Here is a 20510-nt window from a genome sequence, read left to right on the forward strand (position 1 = left end):
TGTTTTGTGTTTGTATATATTATCTTATAAAGAATCTTCAGCACTCATCTTTCCCTCTCCTTATCTCTTTCTGCTTCCTCATTATATTTTTTCAAATTGCATTTTAACTGTGTATCTTGCCAATTCCAAGATGGAAACATTAATTTGTTTGAGCAGATGTTTAACCATGGTGCTTTTAAATAAAGATGATGGTATACTGTGCTGACGTGTATATGTGTTCTTTCTAGTGTTCCCTCCTTGTCTTTCTCTGTCTGTGTCACACACACACAACTGTAGGACAGGTTAACTTTTGTTTCTTAATATTTGACAGTAGACTTTATTTTGGGTTATTTAGAAGGGAAAAGAATTCTTTTGCTTCTCTACTTTCCTTTTGTTCCAGGCCAAGCGGGTTGACTTAATCCCAGTGGGAAGGGGCCTGTCAATCTAGTGAGAATGAAATTTGGGTGGCAGGACATATATTTACCTGGGGTGAAAGAAGTTAGAATTTACTTGGAGTACTTGTAAGTTTTTTCATTTGAGTTGAGAATAAGCATGATTAAAATTGTGACTCTGTGCTTATGCTTTTCACCACTGTTGGTTAATGACACTTAAAAAACTTGAAACAGTAAGGAGATTTTGTTTACTTTGAACAGTTTGATGGCTAGTTCAAGGAAATTTGAGATTTGCTTGAGCAACACCCTCAGATTAAGGAGTTTTAGTATTAGAGTGCTTTTCTATATCTCTCGTGGCTGACAAAATCGTACTTTTTTAAAAAAACTAATATAACAGTACATATGAACACAGTGAATTTGAAATTGCAAGGAGGAAAAACTCTGATTTGTTCAAGAAGGTTTATTCATTTATATTCAAACACTTGATACTATGTTCCCACTGCTGAATAACTCTGAGCTTATTTCGTAGTCACTAATTTTGAGGAATTCTGATATTTAGCAGTGTCCTCCCACCAAAAATAAAGCACAGTTTCAAGATTGTAGCTGAATCATGCTTTTAGTTTCTGTTTGGCTTCATGCTTCAAGATATTTTTAAATTATTAAGGATCTGACTTATTCAACGTAGGTGTTTCAAAAGAGAATGAGAAGAAGGCACAGGTTTCCTTGGAATTAGGGATCATCCATCTGAAATTAGTGGCTGTTTGACCAAGCTTTCCTGGATTTGGGACTACCTGTCTATGAGAAAATATCTTGTTCGTTAAATTGCAGAAATTTAAGCCGAGGGTGAATTCTTATAATATGAACGTAAAATAGGATCATGCTCCTCCTGAATGTTCCTCAGTTCTTAAGAGTAATTCAGGATCTTGCAGTATTGGTACTCTCATTGGACTTGGTCAAAATTAGTCAAGACAAGCACTCTATTTTAATTCTTATCATTCCTCATGAATAAAATGGATTTAAGTTTTTGGACTTTGTTGCATTACTGCCAAAACTATAATTTCACCATAATTGATTTTTTTTTTTTAGAAGTTCAGACCCTTTACACAAATATAGACATGATTATTTGGCTTAGTGATTTCTGATCACGTAACTCAGTGCTGAAGAAAATTGGACATTAAATATGGGGTGAGGGAATTTAATTTGATAAACTAACTAGGGAAAAATAGCAGACATTTAGGCCTGCTCCTTAGAGCTGATGTAATTTGGCAAGAAAGTGGGTAATCAGGTTTGTGCACTGGAAATGACAAATGTATTTTTGTTTGAAAATGACTAGTTCAGCATTTCCCAAATCCTGTTTTGAGGAATATTATTGTTCTGTGAGATATTAATAGATATTCAGAGAAGAAGAAAAAAAGGGTTGTGTGGTCAAAGAAATTTGGAAGACACTGGGTTAAGCAGAGTGCAACAAGTTTTGTTACTTTAGTATTTTTCTCAGTTACTTCAGTTTTTAATACATTTATTGTGAAGCCAAGTCTAGCAGTGGTTTTCTTCCTGGGGAGTAAATACCAGAATAACCTGGGATTTTTTTTCCAAACAACATTCTTACCTCTTTCCAGCCCATTGCCTAAGTAGTCGTGGAGGATCTATTTGTTTTATAGTTTGAAAACATTTTCCAGGTCATCTGAATCATCTCTACCTTCAGCTGAGAACTGCTGAGACAGAGTGTACATACAGGCTTTCCCAGATTTCTTTGACCGTAGACTGTCTCTTTTGGAGACTATGTATTAACATTTCAAGAATTAGACCTTTTGAAAGTCTGTGGGCTAGATTGTAAAGTCGTTAAGAAGTAAACTGTAGTTTTAGCTCTGCCAACTAATTGTTTTTCAGTTTTTGAAATACTTCTCCCTTGGTTTTCTGACACTATTCTCTTCTGGGTCTCCTTCTGATTTTCTGACCATGATTATAGATTTTAATTTGTGGTATCTTCTAATTCTGAAAAAGTCATATTTGCCTGAGAAATGATGTAACAAAAAGTTAACTTTTTTCGATGCTATATTTTTCGATGCTAGACTCATTTGTCTAGAAGCGTTGTTAAATATTAAATAATAATGATAACTTGCTAAATTTGGTTAGCTGTATTAAGATGACTTCTAAAAAGTGTTTTGATTTCAGAATATATCTGTGTGTGTGTGTAATTTTTTATATTCGCTACCCAGAAATTTCAAGATATTGAAGAAACTCATCTCATTCATATAAAAGAAATTATAGGATCCTTGTCAAATGCTATAAAGGAAATTCATTTACAAATAGGCCAGGTACGTTTTTACTTTTATTGAACTGATTCATGAGAATTTTATGTTCACTTCTGACTCTAAAAATCGTAACTCATAACATGATACTGAATTATTTCAGGTAAAGAATATGTATTTACATGTATTAAGTACAAAATAACCTGGATTTTACCATCCTATCAAGGATGATAATTTAAATTAATTATGGAGTTAAACTTCTGAAGTTAACAATTTTTGAATATTTCTTTATTACAAAGTTTTACTATTTTAAAATTTAGAATAGCAACTTCAGTAAGTTATAGAGCTTGTGCTTAGAAATTTTCCAAAAATATAAAAATGCCTTAATGATGACATTTGGGGTGCGTTGAAATATAGTAGAAAAAGATGAAGTCTGTTATTCTTGGTTACTAAAGTTCTAATACTATTTTCATTGCTGTATAAGTTTTATTTATCATAAGATTTATGTCTCTAAAACACTCAAAGATAGGAACAGGACACCGCCTTGACTTCTAAGGCTGTGAGACCATATGTTAAGGGGTTCATGTAAAAAGTGGTTTGTATCCATAGATCTACTAACAGTGTTAGGTAACAGAGCATGTTAGGCAAATGAAAGTTTTCAAAGGCTCTGGGTCAAAAAATACATATTTTGGTATAATGAATTTTAATTGTTTTGTGGAAGTTTTGTCTGAAATACGGTAAGACTATTTATGGAAAGTGAAAAAAACTTATCTTTATTTCATTTTAATAGGTCCATGAAGAATTTATAAATAACATGGCTAACACTACAGTTGAAAGCTTGATACAAAAATTTGCTGAGTCAAAAGGCACTGGGAAGGAAAGACCTGGTAAGATGACAAACTTTGCAAGGAAACATATTCACATTTTCCATCCAGTAACAAATGTGTTTGCCTTTAAATTCCAAAATTGCAAAATGGAGCTTGGGAGATACCTAAAAGTCTGTGTGAAATCTCAGATATCATTACTTTGTGTCTGATGGTATGTTAGGTTTTTGTTTTGACCTTCAGTAGTTAATAATTTAGTACTACTTAAAGTGGTTATCATACCTTTACTAAATTAATATATTACAGTTTATTTATACTTTCAAAAGTAGAGTTAGCAACTGAAGGCCATTTTAATAAGACAAAGAGTGGGAGAGAATATTAAGCCCTCAGAGCATTGAGGCCAGTGGAGAACATTTCTTAAAATTTAATAACTTTTTTCTTTCCTCATTCACATATATATTTAACAAATTTATTTATTGAGTGCTAATAGTATTCTGGGTACTGTTTTAGACACTGGGGAATATACCAGTGAGTACAGGCATCCTGGTTCTTATTTTATGAACAAATGATTACAGGTTTCCTTAATCTTACTTTTAATAAGCATGTTATATTATATCAAATATAATAAGCACCATTCTCTTCTCCTGCTCAGCATACTTACAGTCTTCGAGATTTCTTTTGTTTTGTTTTGTTTTTTATTTACTTTTGGCTGCGCTGGGTCTTCATTGCTGCGCACAGGCTTTTCTCTAGTTGCGGTGAGTGAGGTCTACTCTTTGTGGTGTGCGGGCTTCTCACTGCGGTGGCTTCTCTTGTTGCTGAACGTGGGCTCTAGGCGTATGGGCTTCAGTAGGTGCACCACGCGGGCCCTAGAGCACGTGGGCTTCAGTAGTTGTGGCACGTGGGCTCAGTAGTTGCGGTGCGCATGCTCTAGGGTGTGCAGGCTTCAGTAGTTGTGGTGCACAGGCTCAGTAGTTGTGGCTCACAGGCTCTAGAGCGCAGGCTCAGTAGTTGTGGCACACAGGCTTAGTTGCTCCACAGCATGTGGGATTTTCCCGGACCAGGGATCGAACCCAGGTCCTCTGTGTTGGCAGGCGGATTCTCAACCACTGTGCCACCAGGGAAGTCCCAAGCCTTCTAGATTTCTTGAATCTATCTATTAGTTACTCTACCATATTCTTGCAAGATACTTGTTTTCACTCCACAGGTAAAAATTATTCAGTCCAGTAAAGAAGTTAAAGTATAGTTTAGAATTCAGGAAAATGAATATGTGATTTGTAGAGAAGTCTGGGAGCCATTTTTCTTCAGTGCAGTTCACAGCTAAGGCTTGAAACCTAAATCATCTTCACTTCCTTTTTCCCACGTTTCGTTAAGTTTCCAATTGTATTGATTCAATTCTGTTAGTATTTTTCCCTTCAGACCTTCCTTCTTACCTACCTCATTGAATACAGCAGCAGGTTTTTAAATACTGGCACAGTAGAGATTTCTCTAGTCTATTTTACATGTTGTAGCACATTAATGTTTTGGGTATATAATTATGAACTCATAACTGCATTTCTCATAAATCTTTGACTTTTCATTATAGACAGAATGAAATTTAGATTCTGGACTTAGATTCAAAGCTTTTCGGGATCTGCCCTTGCCCAATTCTTTTTTTTTTTTTTTTTAATAGATTTATTTATTTATTTATCTATTTATTTTTGGCTGAGTTGGGTCTTCATTGCTGCACGAGGGCTTTCTCTAGTTGTGGCGAGCGGGGGCTACTCTTGATTGCGGTGCGTGGGCTTCTCATTGCGGTGGCTTCTCTTGTTGCGGAGCACGGGCTCTAGGCGCGCGTGCTTTAGTAGCTGTGGCTCAAAGGCTCTAGAGCACGGCCTTAGTAGTTGTGGCGCACGGGCTTAGTTGCTCCACGGCATGTGGGATCTTCCCGGACCAGGGCTCGAACCCGTGTCTCCTGCATTGGCAGGCGGATTTTTAACCACTGCGCCACCAGGGAAGCCCCTGCCCTTGTCCAATCTTTAGTCTTACTTTCTATTTTTCTTTTCTGGCACCCTCCGTTGCAGCCAACCTGAATTGCTTGCTGTTTCCTATCCATACCCCCCTTTTGCCCTTGGTACCTTAGTTGCCCTTATGTCCACTCTAGAAAATGCTATATCTCACTCATTTTTCAAATGAATAAACTCTTAAAAAGCCAGGTCATGTGTTACTTCCACCATCAAACAGAGAACTTTGTACTTTTTTTGGCATTGTTGGTGTCTACCTTAAATTTTAGTAATTGTGCTCTTACGAAGAAAAGTTCTGTTTTTGATTCATCTGTTTATTATGTGTAAACAGTACATTTTTGTTGAATGAATGAACAGATGGGCATATAAGGTAAGGTTAGGATGTTGAAGAGGTTGGAATGGATGGATTTGCTATTAGATAAGTCTTGGTGAAGGAATAGTAAATAATTATGGTTAAATTTAGTGAGTACTTACTTTGTGCCATGTACTATGTCAACTGCTTTGCAGGCAAACTTTGATCTTCAGGAACTCTTTGAAGTAGTAGGTACTGTTATTCCCATTTTACAGATGATGGAAATATTGAGAGGTTAAATTACGTGCCAAAGCTAAGTACATGCCAGAATACTGGGATTAAATTTCAGGATCCTTGACCTCAAGGCCCATGCTTTGGAGAAATTAGAATAGAACTAAATAACTAAGTTTGCATATGTAGGAGAATGAGGATGCTGAGATACATAACTACAAAATAGTGTGAAACCCTAAAATTCATTGTAAAGATTAAATTGTAAGTGAAAACCAGTTAAGAGAGGTAAAAACAATTGAAGAATCTTTATATAGAGCATTTAGAAGTATTGGTAGAATAAAAGGAAATGTGTATTGGCTGGTTAAAAATGCCTGAGACAGAACTGAATAAGGTTGATAGATTGTATCATTATCAGTATCCTGTTTGTGACATTATATTGTAGTTTTGCAAAATGTTATCATTGCAGGAAACTGGGCAAAGTATACAAGGAATCTTGCTGTATTTCTTTTCTTTTTTTCTTTTTTTAGAACTGTACGTGAATCTACAATTATCTCAATAAAAAGTTGAGTTACTCTCTTATCTGTGGTATAGCACACTACTTAGCCCTGTGGTTTGTGGTCTATTCTTTACTACCAGTGAGACCTATAACCCTCAGTGCCCTCATCTATAAAGTGAGGATAATAATAGTACCTACCTCATGGGGTGGTTGTGAGGTTTTTATTGAGTACTTAATAAATGGTATTTTCTAAAAATTAATACATACCTGATTAATAGTTAGCTACTATTGGTTATAGTTTATAAATTTAAATTTAATGGCCTCAAGATATATGGCATGTAGAAAATTTCTGTAACTAAATGGTAAGAGGGAAGCCAAGATTGATGGTGACATGGGCTTTCCTAGAATTACTGAACCCAGAATTAGGTGACTGTTTCAGGCTGACTGTTGACATTGTGTATATAGGTGACTGATTTTCAAAATAAGTGATCTAGAACTAATTTAGGGGGAAAAAAGGGAGTGGTGTGGGTGTGGAATGGAAAGAATAAGTATTACTTCTCCAGTTGACTTGCTGTGGGTGAAGAGTTACAGCTCTTTCGTACATATTTGTTCTATTTATGTCACTAGAGGGAGTCTATTACAGTGATGGAAATTTTGTGTTTCTCAGAAAAATAACACGTGATTGTGGATTTTGTTTTGTAAGAAGTATTCTAACCTTGAGTTGTGTATACTATTTTACTGTTAACATTTTTTTTCTCCTGTTTTGTAAGGGCTCCCTCTGGTGGATGAGTTCTTCTGTAAACTGGTTTTAGGCCTACAGGATACACATTTTAAAAAGAAAACAAGAGGCCCAGTTCTTTAAAAACTTTGTATAACTGAAGTTAACCTATTTCTCTTGCACTGAAAAATTTCTTTAGTTAGTTATCTGTTGAGATATATAACCTCTAACTTTATGTCTCCAATTCTCCTATGTAAATCAAACACTTTGAGAGCATTAAATTTTTTTCCTATTTATTGAGACTATTTTATACTAATTATATGTAGTGTCATTTTTGTCATTACTCTTTTTTATTGAGATATAAGTGACGTATAACATTGTATTAGCTTTAAGGTATGCAACATAATGATTTGATATATGTATGTAATGCAAAATGATTACCAAAGTAAGTTTAGTTAACATCTATTCCCACACATAGTTAAAAATTTTTTTTTCTTGTGATAAGAACATTTAAGGACTACAGTTGGCCCTGTCTGTCCGAGGATTCCACAGCCATGGATATGGAGGGCTGACTGTATTATGCCATGTAAGGGACTTGAGCATCTTCGAAACTTAGTATCTGCAGGGATCCTAGAACCAATTGCCTTCGGATACTGAGGGATGACTGTACTCTTTTAGCGGCTTTCAAATACATAATATAGTATTGTTAACTAAAGTCACCATGCTGTGCATTACATCTGCAGGACTTATTTTGTCTTATAACTGGAAGTGTGTATGTTTTGACCATTTACCCGTTTTGCCTAGTGGGGGACACCCCCCATCTGTTCTCTGTATCTGTAAGTCCAGGTTTTTTTTAGATTCCACATGTAAGTGAGATCATACAGTATTTGTCTTTCTCTGACTTATTTCACTTAGCATAATGCCCTCGAGGTCCATCTGTGTTGTCACAAACGGCAGGATTTCCTTCCTTTTTATGGCTGAATATTTTGTTTGTATGTGTGTGTGTATATATATGTACACACATATATATATGTATATATAGATATACACACACCATATTTTCTTTATCCATTCATCTGTCAGTAAACAGGTTGTTTCCATGCCTTTGCTATTATAAATAATGCCACACTGAACATGGTAGTACAGATATTTTTTTGAGATGGTGATTTAATTTTCTTCAGATAAATATGCAGAAGTGGAATTGCTAGATCATATGGTAGTTCTATTTTTAATTTTTTGAGGAACCTCCAGACTGTTTTTGTCATTACTTTTTCAGTGTTGTAGTGCCTTGCCTTCTGGAATTTGAGTCACTTTAAGTGTATGGTTTGAGTATCAAAGCACCTGTGGTCTGAAAGAGTCATGAATAAACAGGTGTTTTCTAATTTTGAATGTCTTGTTATGTTCTAACGACATTATTCTAGTATTTCTACCCATTCTCATATGTTTTAGTTGTAAAAGGAGATTAAAATCCATATTTTTGAAATTTCCTGTTTTACACTCATTCTGCTAATTTCACTGTATACTTTTCATAAAAGTTAAGCAAGTTTCCATTTATAAGAAACAAAAGGATAGATAACTTAAGGAAAAAGTTGGTAGGCCATTGTCTAATATGTTTAAATAAAAGATTTTTTTGCAGAGTTTATTTATATTTTCATTATATGATAATATAGGTTTATAACTTCCATTTGAGGACTTCCAGGGACTATAATGTGTTTAAAGATACAAACAGAAAAAGCCCCAGAAAGGTAGACATAAAATATTGAAACAGCCAGCCACAAAGAGAAAGGGAAAAATGAGATTCTTGTGGTCAGACTGGCTAAATGTGAAATTAATTTATTAGTTTAGATATTTGGAATATTGTAGCTTCTACATTAGGTATAATATTTTAAAGTATGGGGGTGGTGGTGGCAGTGGGATGAATTGGGAGATTGGGATTGGCATATATACACTAATATGTCTAAAATAGATAACCAATAAGAACCTGCTGTATAAAAAAAATAAAATAAAATTCAAAAGAAGTGAAAAGAGATCAGGTCAGTGGTTACCAGTGTCAGGGGGACAGGGGGTGTGGGGCTGGGGAACTGAATGAAGGTGGTCAAAAGGTACGAACTTTTGGTTATAAGATAAATAAGTCTTGGGGATGTAATGCACAAGATGATGACTCTGGCTAACACTGCAGCATGGTGTATCTGAAAGTTGCTAAGGGAGTAATCCCTAAAAGGTCTCACCACAAGGGAAACAATTGGGGGGATTAACTGTATGAGGAGATGAATGTTAACTAAATTTATTGGGGCAGTCATTTCACAGTATACGTATGTCAGGTCATTATGTGGTATAACAGACTTATACAGAGCTCTATGTCAATTACATCTCAATAAAAATGGGAGATAAAAGAAAAAAAATAAAGTATAGGGTGCAAGTATATAGATTAAAAAAAAAACAACAAAAAACTAGTGATCATCTTTCCAGACCCCTCAAGGATTAAGAGTAATGCCAAACCTGTAAATGGAACCTCCTTCCACTCCCTCCATGAAAGTTTTTTTTTTTTTTTTTTTAATTCAGAGAAGTAGAAACCCTTTCGTAGAAAGCAAAATTTAAAATAGCCAAGAAGACCAAAGACCCACAAACCACGCCAGATATTTTGTGATTACTTGGTTTTTCTATTTGATAGCAAGTGGGGATGACCAGAGAAAGAGAAAAGAAGAATGGATGATGATTAGTGAAGAGGATAATGTAGATTAGCACAAATAGGAGAGTAAAAGAGGAGAACTCCCAAAGAAAATAACACAGAGAAGCTTCACCTTATGACGGAGTACACCTTCACCTATTGGGTCCTAACCACCTAGGACAGAGGCATAGAACTCTGCCCTGTGGGATGCATATGCCTCCTGATAGTGATTATCTTTTAGGGCAGGAGTCTGCAGACTGTGGCCACTGAGCCACATTTAGCTTTGCCTCTTTTTTGAGGCCTACAGCAAAGAATGATTGTCAGGGGCCTGGGGGGTGGGGGACGGGACAGTATTTTGTGATACATAAAATTATAAAATTCAGATATCAGTGTCCATGAAAGTTTTTTTGAACACAGTCACACTTGTTTATGTACTGTCTGTGACTGCTTTCACACTACAACAGCAGAGGTCACTAGTTGTGACAGACTTTATGACCCGCAATGTCTAAAATATTTACCATCTTGACTTTTTACAGAAGACCTTTGCCTAACTGTTAGGGAATGTACTTCTTGTGTAGTATAGTAGCAGGTATGTCATAATACATTAGAATTGTGTAGCTCATAACAATGCGTAATCCTTTTTCAAAAGTTGATTCTGCTGTTCTTCTTGGATTCAGAAATCATTTAATCTGATATCCTGCACTAACTACATCTGCAGTCGTATCACAGCACAGTAACTGATCATCATAATAAGAATTCTGAATTGTGAAGTAAAGATTAAACTGTTTTGATCAGGCTTTAAGGAAAGCTTAGTTCATTAATTTGAAGTATAAACAGACAAAAAAATAGAAGTAAAAAAGTAAGCTGATTACAGTTTTTACATATGCATAAGAATTAGGACAGAGTTTTAGTTTTTTGCAGTATGTAAAAGAAGTTAAATCAATCTGAACTTAAAAGGAAGGTTATGGGAAAGAAACTGAGGTATCCCAAGGATTCAAAATCAGGAATATAGCCAGGCTGCAGAAGGAAACCCAAACCAGTAGGAACACTAGGTATCATTTTTCCTTTATTGAGTCTCTGCATTTTACTGCTTTATTTTTTTTCTTTGCAGAATAGCTTTCTTTGCTTCTCCAGGTACATGATGTAAGGTGAACTCCTAGTAATTTCTAGGTATTTTCACTTGTTCCTTAATTGTAGCCACAGCTCAGAATTAACCCAGGTTTTTATCCCTTTTCTAGACCAGAAAGAATCTGGTCTAGGTAATCTTGGGCTGGGGTAACCTTCTTTCTAGTCCAGTCAGTTCTGACTGGGTCATGGCTTCTGTACCACTTGTGAAGAAGGGGGAAGTTCCCAGAGAAAAGAGATTATAGTGAGCAGAGTATAAGCCTTAAAGGTTTCATCAGGATCACAGAAAGGGAAAACATGACTCAGTCTGGGGGTATGGAGGCAGTGTCAGATTTTGGATGTAGGAGGAGATTATATTTCACTGCCAAGATGCTGTGTTTGGAGAACTAGATGAAAATTTAGAAGGTTTTACAGTGACTGAAATTCCATGGTTAAAAACCCATTCCTTTGATTTAAGACCATGGTTCCGAAGTTTGCCTCATCACTGCTTCTCAAGCCTTGGGTACCTGTGAGAATCATTTGTTGAAAATATTTTCCCTTTCCTCTTAATTTCTCTTTTTTAAAAAAACGAACAGGGACTTCCCTGGTGGCGCAGTGGTTAAGAGTCCGCCTGCCAAAGCAAGGGACACGGGTTCGAGCCCTGGTCTGGGAAGATCCCACGTGCCACGGAGCAGCTAAGCCCGTGCACCACAACTACTGAGCCTGCGCTCTAGAGCCCGCAAGCCACAACTGCTGAGGCCATGTGCCACAACTACTGAAGCCCGTGTGCCTAGAGCCCGTGCTCCGCAACAAGCGAAGCCACCGCAGTGAGAAAGCCCGCGCATCACAGTGAAGAGTAGCCCACGCTCACCGCAACTAGAGAAAGCCCACGCACAGCAATGAAGACCCAACGCAGCCAAAAATAAATAAATAAATAAATTTTAAAAATGCTTTATAAAAAAAATAATAAAAATTAAAAAATGAACAGCCAGTGCACTATCCCAGAAATTTTGATATCATTGGTGTAGGGTGGGTCCTTGGTATCACTATATTTTAAAACTCGTCTGATTCTAACATGCAGCCATTGTTGAGAACCTGTAGCATTACATCACTGGATGCTTGTTATAAATGTAGACTCTCAAGCCCTACCCCAGACCTACTGAATTAGAAGCTGCACTTCAGTGAGATCCCTAGGCAGTTTGTATGTGCGGTAAAATTGGAGAATCACTGTCTAGACTTACTGAATATCTGGCAGTGGACCCAGGGAATCCCTAGGACTGTAGTTCTCAAAGTGTGATCCTAGGACCATCCGCATCACCTGGGAGTTTGTTTAAAATGCAAATTCCTGAGCACCAACCTAGACCTTCTGTATAGGACACCATGCAGGTGGGGCCCAACAATTTGTGATTTAACAAGCCCTCCTGGTGTTTCATTAATGTTATTAATGAATGTTATCATTAATGTTAATGATACAGGAAGCATTGCTCTAGAAGATTCAGCTAGGACTTGGGATTTGGAACCACTGGATTGAGGAAATTGTTGTTACAAGCCCGCTATTAAAATAAATACTCCTGAAATGAAGTAGCATTGATGTTGCAACTTACTTTCAAATGATTTAACAAGTGAAAAAAAAAAAAAACTACACGATGAGTATGTGTAGAGGGAAAAAGAGAAAGCAAATATAACAAAAGGTATTATTATCACCCCCCCATATCATTCATAAAAATGATAAGACCTAGGTTCAAAAGGGTAAGTAACTAGTCCAAGGTAATCAGCCAAAAAGCAAGTGGCAAAACCAGGACTTGAGCTTCCGTGCCCTTTGCACACCACCACAAGTTAGACTTTGATGTTTTTTTCATGTTAGCTTGCCCGGTTCATCATCCCAGGTACCTAGGAATGTGCCTGTGTTGTGTTCCATAGGCCCAGGAGCAAGCTTGAAAATGTCACTGACTCCCATTGTTTGAGTCACCCTCCCCCAACCCTCTTTCCCTTTGTCCCTTCCTCTCCCTCCTCTCTCCCCCACCCCTCCCCCATTATCATCACTTTTTGTTAGACTTTGGGATCTGGCCATGTTTGTGTGTTTTACTTTGGCTTTTAATTAGAACCGATGTTCTGTGGTTTTAGTTGGGTATATGCGGAAATATACTTGATTTGGGTAGCCCAGACTTCTTATTTGAGTTCTGAGGCCAGTTTATAGCTAGACAAAGTTGCAGATTTAATTGATGACCTGAGATTTGGAATTGATTCCAAAACAATGGAAACTATTAATTAAATATTTAACATTTTTTAATACTCTACCTCATTCCACGAAATACACGTAGCGATTAAAGATTACTGTTAAATAAATTCTTTCCTTCTGTAACATTCCTTAAAGGTTTTGATCCAAATTAGGTTTGGATGAATTGTTTAGGTTATTGACTTTTTCTTTTTCTTTTGCTAGCAATAATTTATTCCTACATATGATTAAAGCATCATATGTAAGAATTGTCTTGCTTTGGATCATTGCCCTCTTGAGGTCTGCTTTTAATTTCTTCTGCTTTTAATTGAACTCATGATGGCATTTTTAGATAATGTATAAAAGAGCATCAGGAGACAGAGCCAAAATGGTCTTATTTGCTTTTATACAAACTAAATTGCCCTTGCAGCCCAGCATAAAATCTAAGCACTAAGAGCACTTATTTATTTTGACAACAGAATTAATTGAGCCTAAAACAGCTGAAATTCCAGTTGTAGCAAACTATTCTTTCTGACTCTCACTCTGGCTTTGGTACTGTCAAAAAAAGTAACTTGTCTTATGATTAAATAGCAGAATGATGGGCAGTGGACTGCATTTGGGGGAGATGGTGAATAAACTTTCTACTTGTGAAACAGTTCAGAAGTGACATGCTACAAGGGGGGTCAGAATGTGCATTGATATCCAGCTGAGCTGTCAGCTGGCACTGAGCCAGGCACGCAAAGCTTTGCCATGTGAAGCAGCATGTGGAGCGTATGCCATTTGAAAAACAAAATCTTTTTCATGCATGATTTAATGGTTTTTTTAAGAGTATATATTTAGTTTTATTATTCTAGAAACTGTTGGTGTTTCTATTTTTAATAGAAAAGCTTATGTGTGGATGGAACTCAGTTAAAATTTTTTAATATATATTTTACTATTTGAAAGGATTTGGCATCTTATATTTCAAAAACGTCATTTTGAATAGCTTATTTTTATTGGATATTTTTCTATTTCAAATGGATTTTAAGAGGATGTTTTTAAAAGATAAAGAGAAAAGTGATCAAGATACCTGGTATAAGAAAGATGTTTTGTGAGGAAAAAATGTAGAATTTCGTTTGAAGGGATTGATGTTTATAGAGTTAATGGATGCCTTTACTATTTTCATATATGTGATGACATCCAAGGATCTTAATATATACTATATATTTTTTTGATGGGTGGTTATATTCTCTCAAGCTTTATTAATAAGTGATAAAACTAATAACACATAATAAGCTGTTGGTAATTTAGGTAGAGATTTTTCATTCTTCATAATTCTTACACCAAGCAAAAAGTTGCTGTTTCAGATGCACATACTACTAAAATTCTTTATCTTTATTGATCTTTCAGTTCTCATCTCTTTGTAAACTGTTAATGTAGGCCTTTAAAGGATTCTAAGAACAAGCTCATTACCCTTTCATTTAATGAATTCTTAGCTTGCAGATTTACAGAGTGGACTTGAAGTCCTTGAAATTTTAATTGGGCTGTTTTCTGATTCTAAGAATTTTTTGGATGGAAGTAGTGAGTGTATTTTTTTTTTTTTTTTTTAGTCATATGATATATGTCATAAGAATGCCCCAGTAGGGAAGGTATTGCCAGTTAATTAAGACCTTGTTTATCAACTCACATTTATGACTGTTTTATTCTGTTTATCACTAAATGTTAATCTACTCTTTTTGAATAAAAACTGGAACTGAGGAAGTAAATCTTTGATTTGGGGGTAAGAAGCAGGACGTTTTAGCCAATATTTTCAATGCTCCTACTTAATAGAGAAATTTTTCTTGTTCATTAGTGATTTTCTTTCATAATGGAACGATCAATGAGAACTCTGATCATGAATTTGCACATAGTTATAGTTAAGCTTAACATCTCAGAAGGACCAGTAGTGAAATCCTCTATTATCCACTCTTATTTTTTTTTAAATAAATTTATTTATTTATTTATTATTTTTGGCTGCGTTGGGTGTTCGTAGCTGTGCACGGATTTTCTCTAGTTGTGGCGATTGGGGGCTACTCTTCGTTGCCGTGCACGGGCTTATCATTGTGGTGGCTTCTCTTGCTGCGGAGCACGGGCTCTAGGCACGCGGGCTTCAGTAGTTGTGGCTCGCGGGCTCTAGAGCACAGGCTCAGTAGTTGTGGCGCACGGCCTTAGTTGCTCCGTGGCATGTGGGATCTTCCCAGACCAGGGCTCAAACCCGTGTCCCCTGCATTGGCAGGTGGATTCTTAACCACTGCACCACCAGGGAAGTCCCTATTATCCACTCTTTACTTCAGGCTCTATTTTAAAATTTCTTGATGTAGCAGGTTGTACCAGTTACCATTAATAAGGCAGGGCTAAAGTGACCATTTAGTGGAACATAAATTTTTAGTCTGATATTTATTGAAAACAGAAACTACAAGTTAGATCTCTGTGTCTCCAGTTCTGTGGTATCATATATAAAGGGTTGTCAGTAAATTGTGGTCATGATATAGGCTAGTCTCAGTTTTTTTCAGTGTTAGGCTTATTTGATATTTAAATTATTGCTGATATTTTAATTAACACTATCAGGTAACACTGGAACACATTTCAGAACAATTAAAAAGATGTAATGGGATCTGATGTGATTGTTTTCTACCAGCTTTTTTTTTTTTTAAACCAGTACTTGTTCATGTTTTTTTCTTTTTAGGCCTTATTGAATTTGAAGAATGTGACCCTGCTAGTGCAGTTGAAGGTAAGTTGACTAGTTGTAATGTGTGGCAGCTAGCTAATAGCTTCTGTTTACTGAATAGAGGGGCTGCTATTCATTGGTGTTAGCATGTCTATGGAGTGATGTAAAAAATGTGAATGTGGTTTGAAGGCCTGCAGATATTAATGTTTACTTAATAAACAGTAGGTTTGCCCAAAGGAATATTAGTGTGTTAGAATGTAGATTTTTTAAAAGATTAAATATAACATGTATTTGTTTTCAGATATACATTGAGATTGTTTTCTCCACTGATATCCATCTTTAAACATTCTAATGTCATAAATATGAAACTCATCACTACATATTGATGTATACTGCTTATTCTGCAATGGGTAACATTTCAGTAATTAATAAGGTTATGTATTAATGCTAATGTTACTGTCATTCAAAATAGGTGATGATTTGACTTGGAGAAAGGATCCACAACCCTTTCTATTTAAATTGATGTTTTTCATAGTATGAAACCCAAGAGATGTCTGCAATTTTTGTCATGTTTTATAATCTCACTTTGTGAGCTGCTAGAAATAATTTGAAAGCAGTCTTCTATTTTTTTCCAAGACCTTTGTGAGAATATGGAGAATTGGTTTGCTGTTGTGTGTAAGGTTATTAATTGAGCAGTCAACGAGCTCTGGGGCCTAGACTTTTTATAGTTACCAGCTGTTTGACTAAGCAGTACTTAAGTTCTCTGTACTTAAACTTTAAAAGTTCTTCAGAAGTTTAAAAGAATTTTAAAAGTTCTTTAAAAATGTTTATAATAAATAATACCTACTCTGTGAGAATAAAAATGTATTTATTTTTAGAATATTATAACATGCTATAAAAATAAATGGTTCAGGGAGTTTTGTATGAAAGCAAGTACATTATTCTAAGACACCTGGATTATAATCCTGGATGTAGTGTTAACTAGTTGTATAACACTGAGTTAAAAAAACAAAAATAATACTCTGAGTTTCCTCATGTATAAGGTGAGAAGTTAGCTTAGGTGTACTCTAGTTCTCAAAGAGTTAAGTAGCTAAGCTTTAAGTGCTGAATTCTGTTAACGATTGATAGCATTGACTGACGTTTAAAAAATAATTTGTCATTGATTGATTGACGTTTAAAAAATAATTTGTCATGCAAGAAGAAGAGGAAGAACTGCCATATTTGGCAAAATAGAGATGGTATTTGTTCCTCATTTATGGTTGGATCCATTTATAACATTATTTGTATTAGAGATAACATATGGACAAAAGAATGCCGTATTGTAAGTTTCCCATGTCATACTCTTAATGGATCTGTTGTCAACTTTTCATTTAAAACAACACATTTATATTTTGTGACCCTTTATACCGGGAACATGATTTGACCTGCATTTATAACAAAATCTAAGATAGTGAATAATGTACTTTCTTTGAAGTCTTAAGATATCTGCAAATGCTTATTTTGCCTGAGGTGATTTAGGGGAAGAGAGAATTTCACTGATCAAGTGAATGTTCTATGTATAACCTTTTGGTGAATAAAAGGCTATATTATATCAACATAAGAAAAATTTAAACAGACTATGACTGATTTAAATATTAGGGTTTAGCAGTTGATACTTTCATTTCTTTAATCCAAATTTAGTATCAACAGTTATGAGCAAATTGTGTGTCAAGATACAAGATGCATTCATAAGTTTAATATATTTATCAGGAACAGTTATGTTTCTATAACAATATACATTTATTTTAAGGTATAAAACCAAGGAAAAGAAAGACTTTCGGTTTACCAGGAATAATTAAAAAGGAAAAGGATGCAGAGTCTGTGTAAGTATATTAAATATTGTCAAAATCCTTTCTATGGTTATAAATAATTAAGAATAAGACTATTGTTATGAATTTGAAAAGAAAAAATTCTTTTGGAAATAACCCAAAGTACATATGGCTAAGATGTGAAAAATACAGACTTTTCTAAGAACATTTGCCAGCTCCTCTAGTTTTAGTTAAAAGTGTTAACTTTTCGTATTATTTTAAAATTTCAAGATGAAAGCTTTAGCATTTTGAAATTGAAACTTTAAAGATACTCTTATTTTATAAAATGATACATGCATATTTTTAAAAATTAAACAAAAGTACAGAGAGAACTAAAAATTGTTCTGAGTCTTAATAACCTAAGAAAAACGCCGTGGTCAGCAATTTGATCAAAATCTTTCAAGGCAACTCTAACCATAAAGGAACTTAGTGATATATGTGTACATAAATGGAAAATGTTAAATGGGGGAGAGAAAAGCCCTAACATATTTTAAACATTTGTACTAATTCATCATTTTTAGATGGAAGATGGAGTATAAATGTCATTTACCTTTTTTAAAAAATAAATTGGTATACAAAGAAATATAATTAGCATATAAGAAATTAAACTAGTATTAGCTAAGTCAAGTTTTCTTCCTTGGCTACACATTAGAACTACCTGAGAAATTAAATATATCTATGCCAGGCCCCGCTTCAGACCAGTTAAATCAGATTCTTGGGGTGTGAGGCCCCAGCATAGTTTTTGTTTTGTTCTAAGCAGTCTGTGTGATTCTTAATATACACCTGGGGTTGAGAATCATTGAACTCTGATTAACTGGAGACAAATTGGAAATAAAGGAACTTTTCTTTGCTTAATTATTCAACCCATTTAGACTGAAGAGACACTAATCAAAAGTCTTGAGTGATTTGTTTACCCAGTAACATTGACTGAAAATTTGTTTCAAGTCCCTACTTCTCTAGCATAATCAGCAGAACTCTCATGAGGTTTAATATTTTGATGGCCATTCATATTTTCAATATAAGAGAACAAAAATTTGTGCTTTGGGTGGTCTTGCCTCCTCCCTGGTTATACGCTTATCATCTGAGTTTCTCGGAGTTTCTGCCATTCTGAATGTCTGTTTCTGTCTGTTTCTTTCCTCCTCCCTAGTTGTATTGATACTTGGTTTAACAAATTAAGACTATTTGCAAAGTGATTTATGCCTATAGCTACTGTCTCTTCTGCAGATGTCTTTTTTGAGCATTATGAAGGGGGTATTTTGCTAAGGGAATGAAACCTAATCTCTTTTATAACACTGGAAATTGAAGTCTAAACAATTGATTTGTAAGTAAATTTTTAAAATGTAGCCAGTTTATCTGTTAGTGGCTACATTGTAAAGAGTTAAGATGTTTTTATAATTGATGGTTTTCACAGCTGTTCATTTAGGGAGCTTATAATATTTTTGTATATTCCATGTTTTTAAAATAGTTTTTCATGATCAGTAATTTCCCAGTATGATCATAAGGGCACTTGGATATTGGAATATTTTAACCAGTAAGAATACTAGGTCAGAAAACTAATGCCTAAATCACTGCATCATTATTACCTTCTTTCAACACTCCCTGGCAGGAAAAATGTTAGAATTCACTTTGCTTGAAATGCCGGAGGCTCTTGGCATGCTTCTTCTCATAGCCTGAAGGTTTTTGAAATGCCAGCAATTGTGGACAAGGGGTCCTGCTCAGAGCTTGGTCTTCCTGGGGCTTCATCTGCAGGTCTCATACTGCACACTGTGAAGGCAAACAGATGAGTGCTTTACCACAAAGACTGGAGAGTTCTGGCTTAAAGCCAGAGAATAAATGGTTTGGAACTCTTATACTTACTTTTATATTTAAACTTTATCTTTTAAAAAAAGAAGAAAGAAATGTTCAAACATCTTAATTGATTTGATTCTGTACAGGGATTGAATATTATTACAGTAGCTTTTCTGGATCATTTCCTCAGAGTATGCATAGGTTTTTTGATATAATATTCCTTATAAGGAAGCTCTTTTTCAAAACTTGCAATTTTAAGTAGATATAAAGACACGTGGGGTTTGCATTTACCCTGGTGCTCCCATTTGAATTAAGGGACGAATAGTCATCTCCCTCTTTTTTCATTTTTTCAGTCTATTCCATCCTATATTTAACAAAGTTCTTTAATTTATATATTTTCCTGGTTTGTGCTTAGTCTTTGGATTGATACAGATTACCTGTTTATCTTATATATTAATTCAGTATTTTTTATTTTGTTCATTTGGCTCTTAAGGTGTACCTAATATGTGTGTTTTCAGACTGTTATTAAAGTGGCAGAATCTGATACTATATGCAATAACTGTCTCAAGCCAAAGAGTATACCTAGTCCAATGCCTTTTAAATATGCTCTCTAATTTTTGTTTGTGAACTTGTTTTAGAATATATACATATATATTCTTCTAAGCTTATTCCTCATGGCTTCAATGCCTTTAATTTTATATATCTAGGGCTTTATTTGGTTAGTTGAGAAGTTTGGTCTTCTTTATGTTTTAGTTTTACATTTAAAATAATAGTTTTTAATAGATTATGTCCAAATTTGTATTTGCTTATCAGTTAAAATGATAAAATGTCAGTGCTCAACTGCATACTACATTAGACTAGAAACTGTTCCAGCTGGAAGTCTAGCTACTCACCTAACATATTTGGAAAAAAGTGGTTTCACTTCTGTATATACCAGCTTATGGAAAGTACCTCAAAGGAAATACGTTAAAATTTTTTTTTAACTTTCTATACCTGAAGGCTTAAAAGCCACTAGAAATCG

At 35.0% G+C, this 20510-nt stretch overlaps 1 protein-coding gene across 1 annotated transcript in view; it reads left to right on the top strand.

The window, feature by feature from the left end:
• Positions 1-20510, top strand: part of FCHO2 (FCH and mu domain containing endocytic adaptor 2) — a gene marked incomplete at its 5' end in the record, with an annotated part of 112926 nt that overhangs the window by 41628 nt on the left and 50788 nt on the right. Inside the window, 4 exon segments of the mRNA XM_059919076.1 lie at positions 2588-2686; positions 3411-3507; positions 15873-15917; positions 17644-17716. Of these exon segments, the coding sequence (XP_059775059.1) occupies positions 2588-2686; positions 3411-3507; positions 15873-15917; positions 17644-17716 (314 nt within the window).

The sequence above is a fragment of the Balaenoptera ricei genome, chromosome 3 (genome assembly GCF_028023285.1).
Source record: "Balaenoptera ricei isolate mBalRic1 chromosome 3, mBalRic1.hap2, whole genome shotgun sequence".
Taxonomy (NCBI): Eukaryota; Metazoa; Chordata; class Mammalia; order Artiodactyla; family Balaenopteridae; genus Balaenoptera; species Balaenoptera ricei.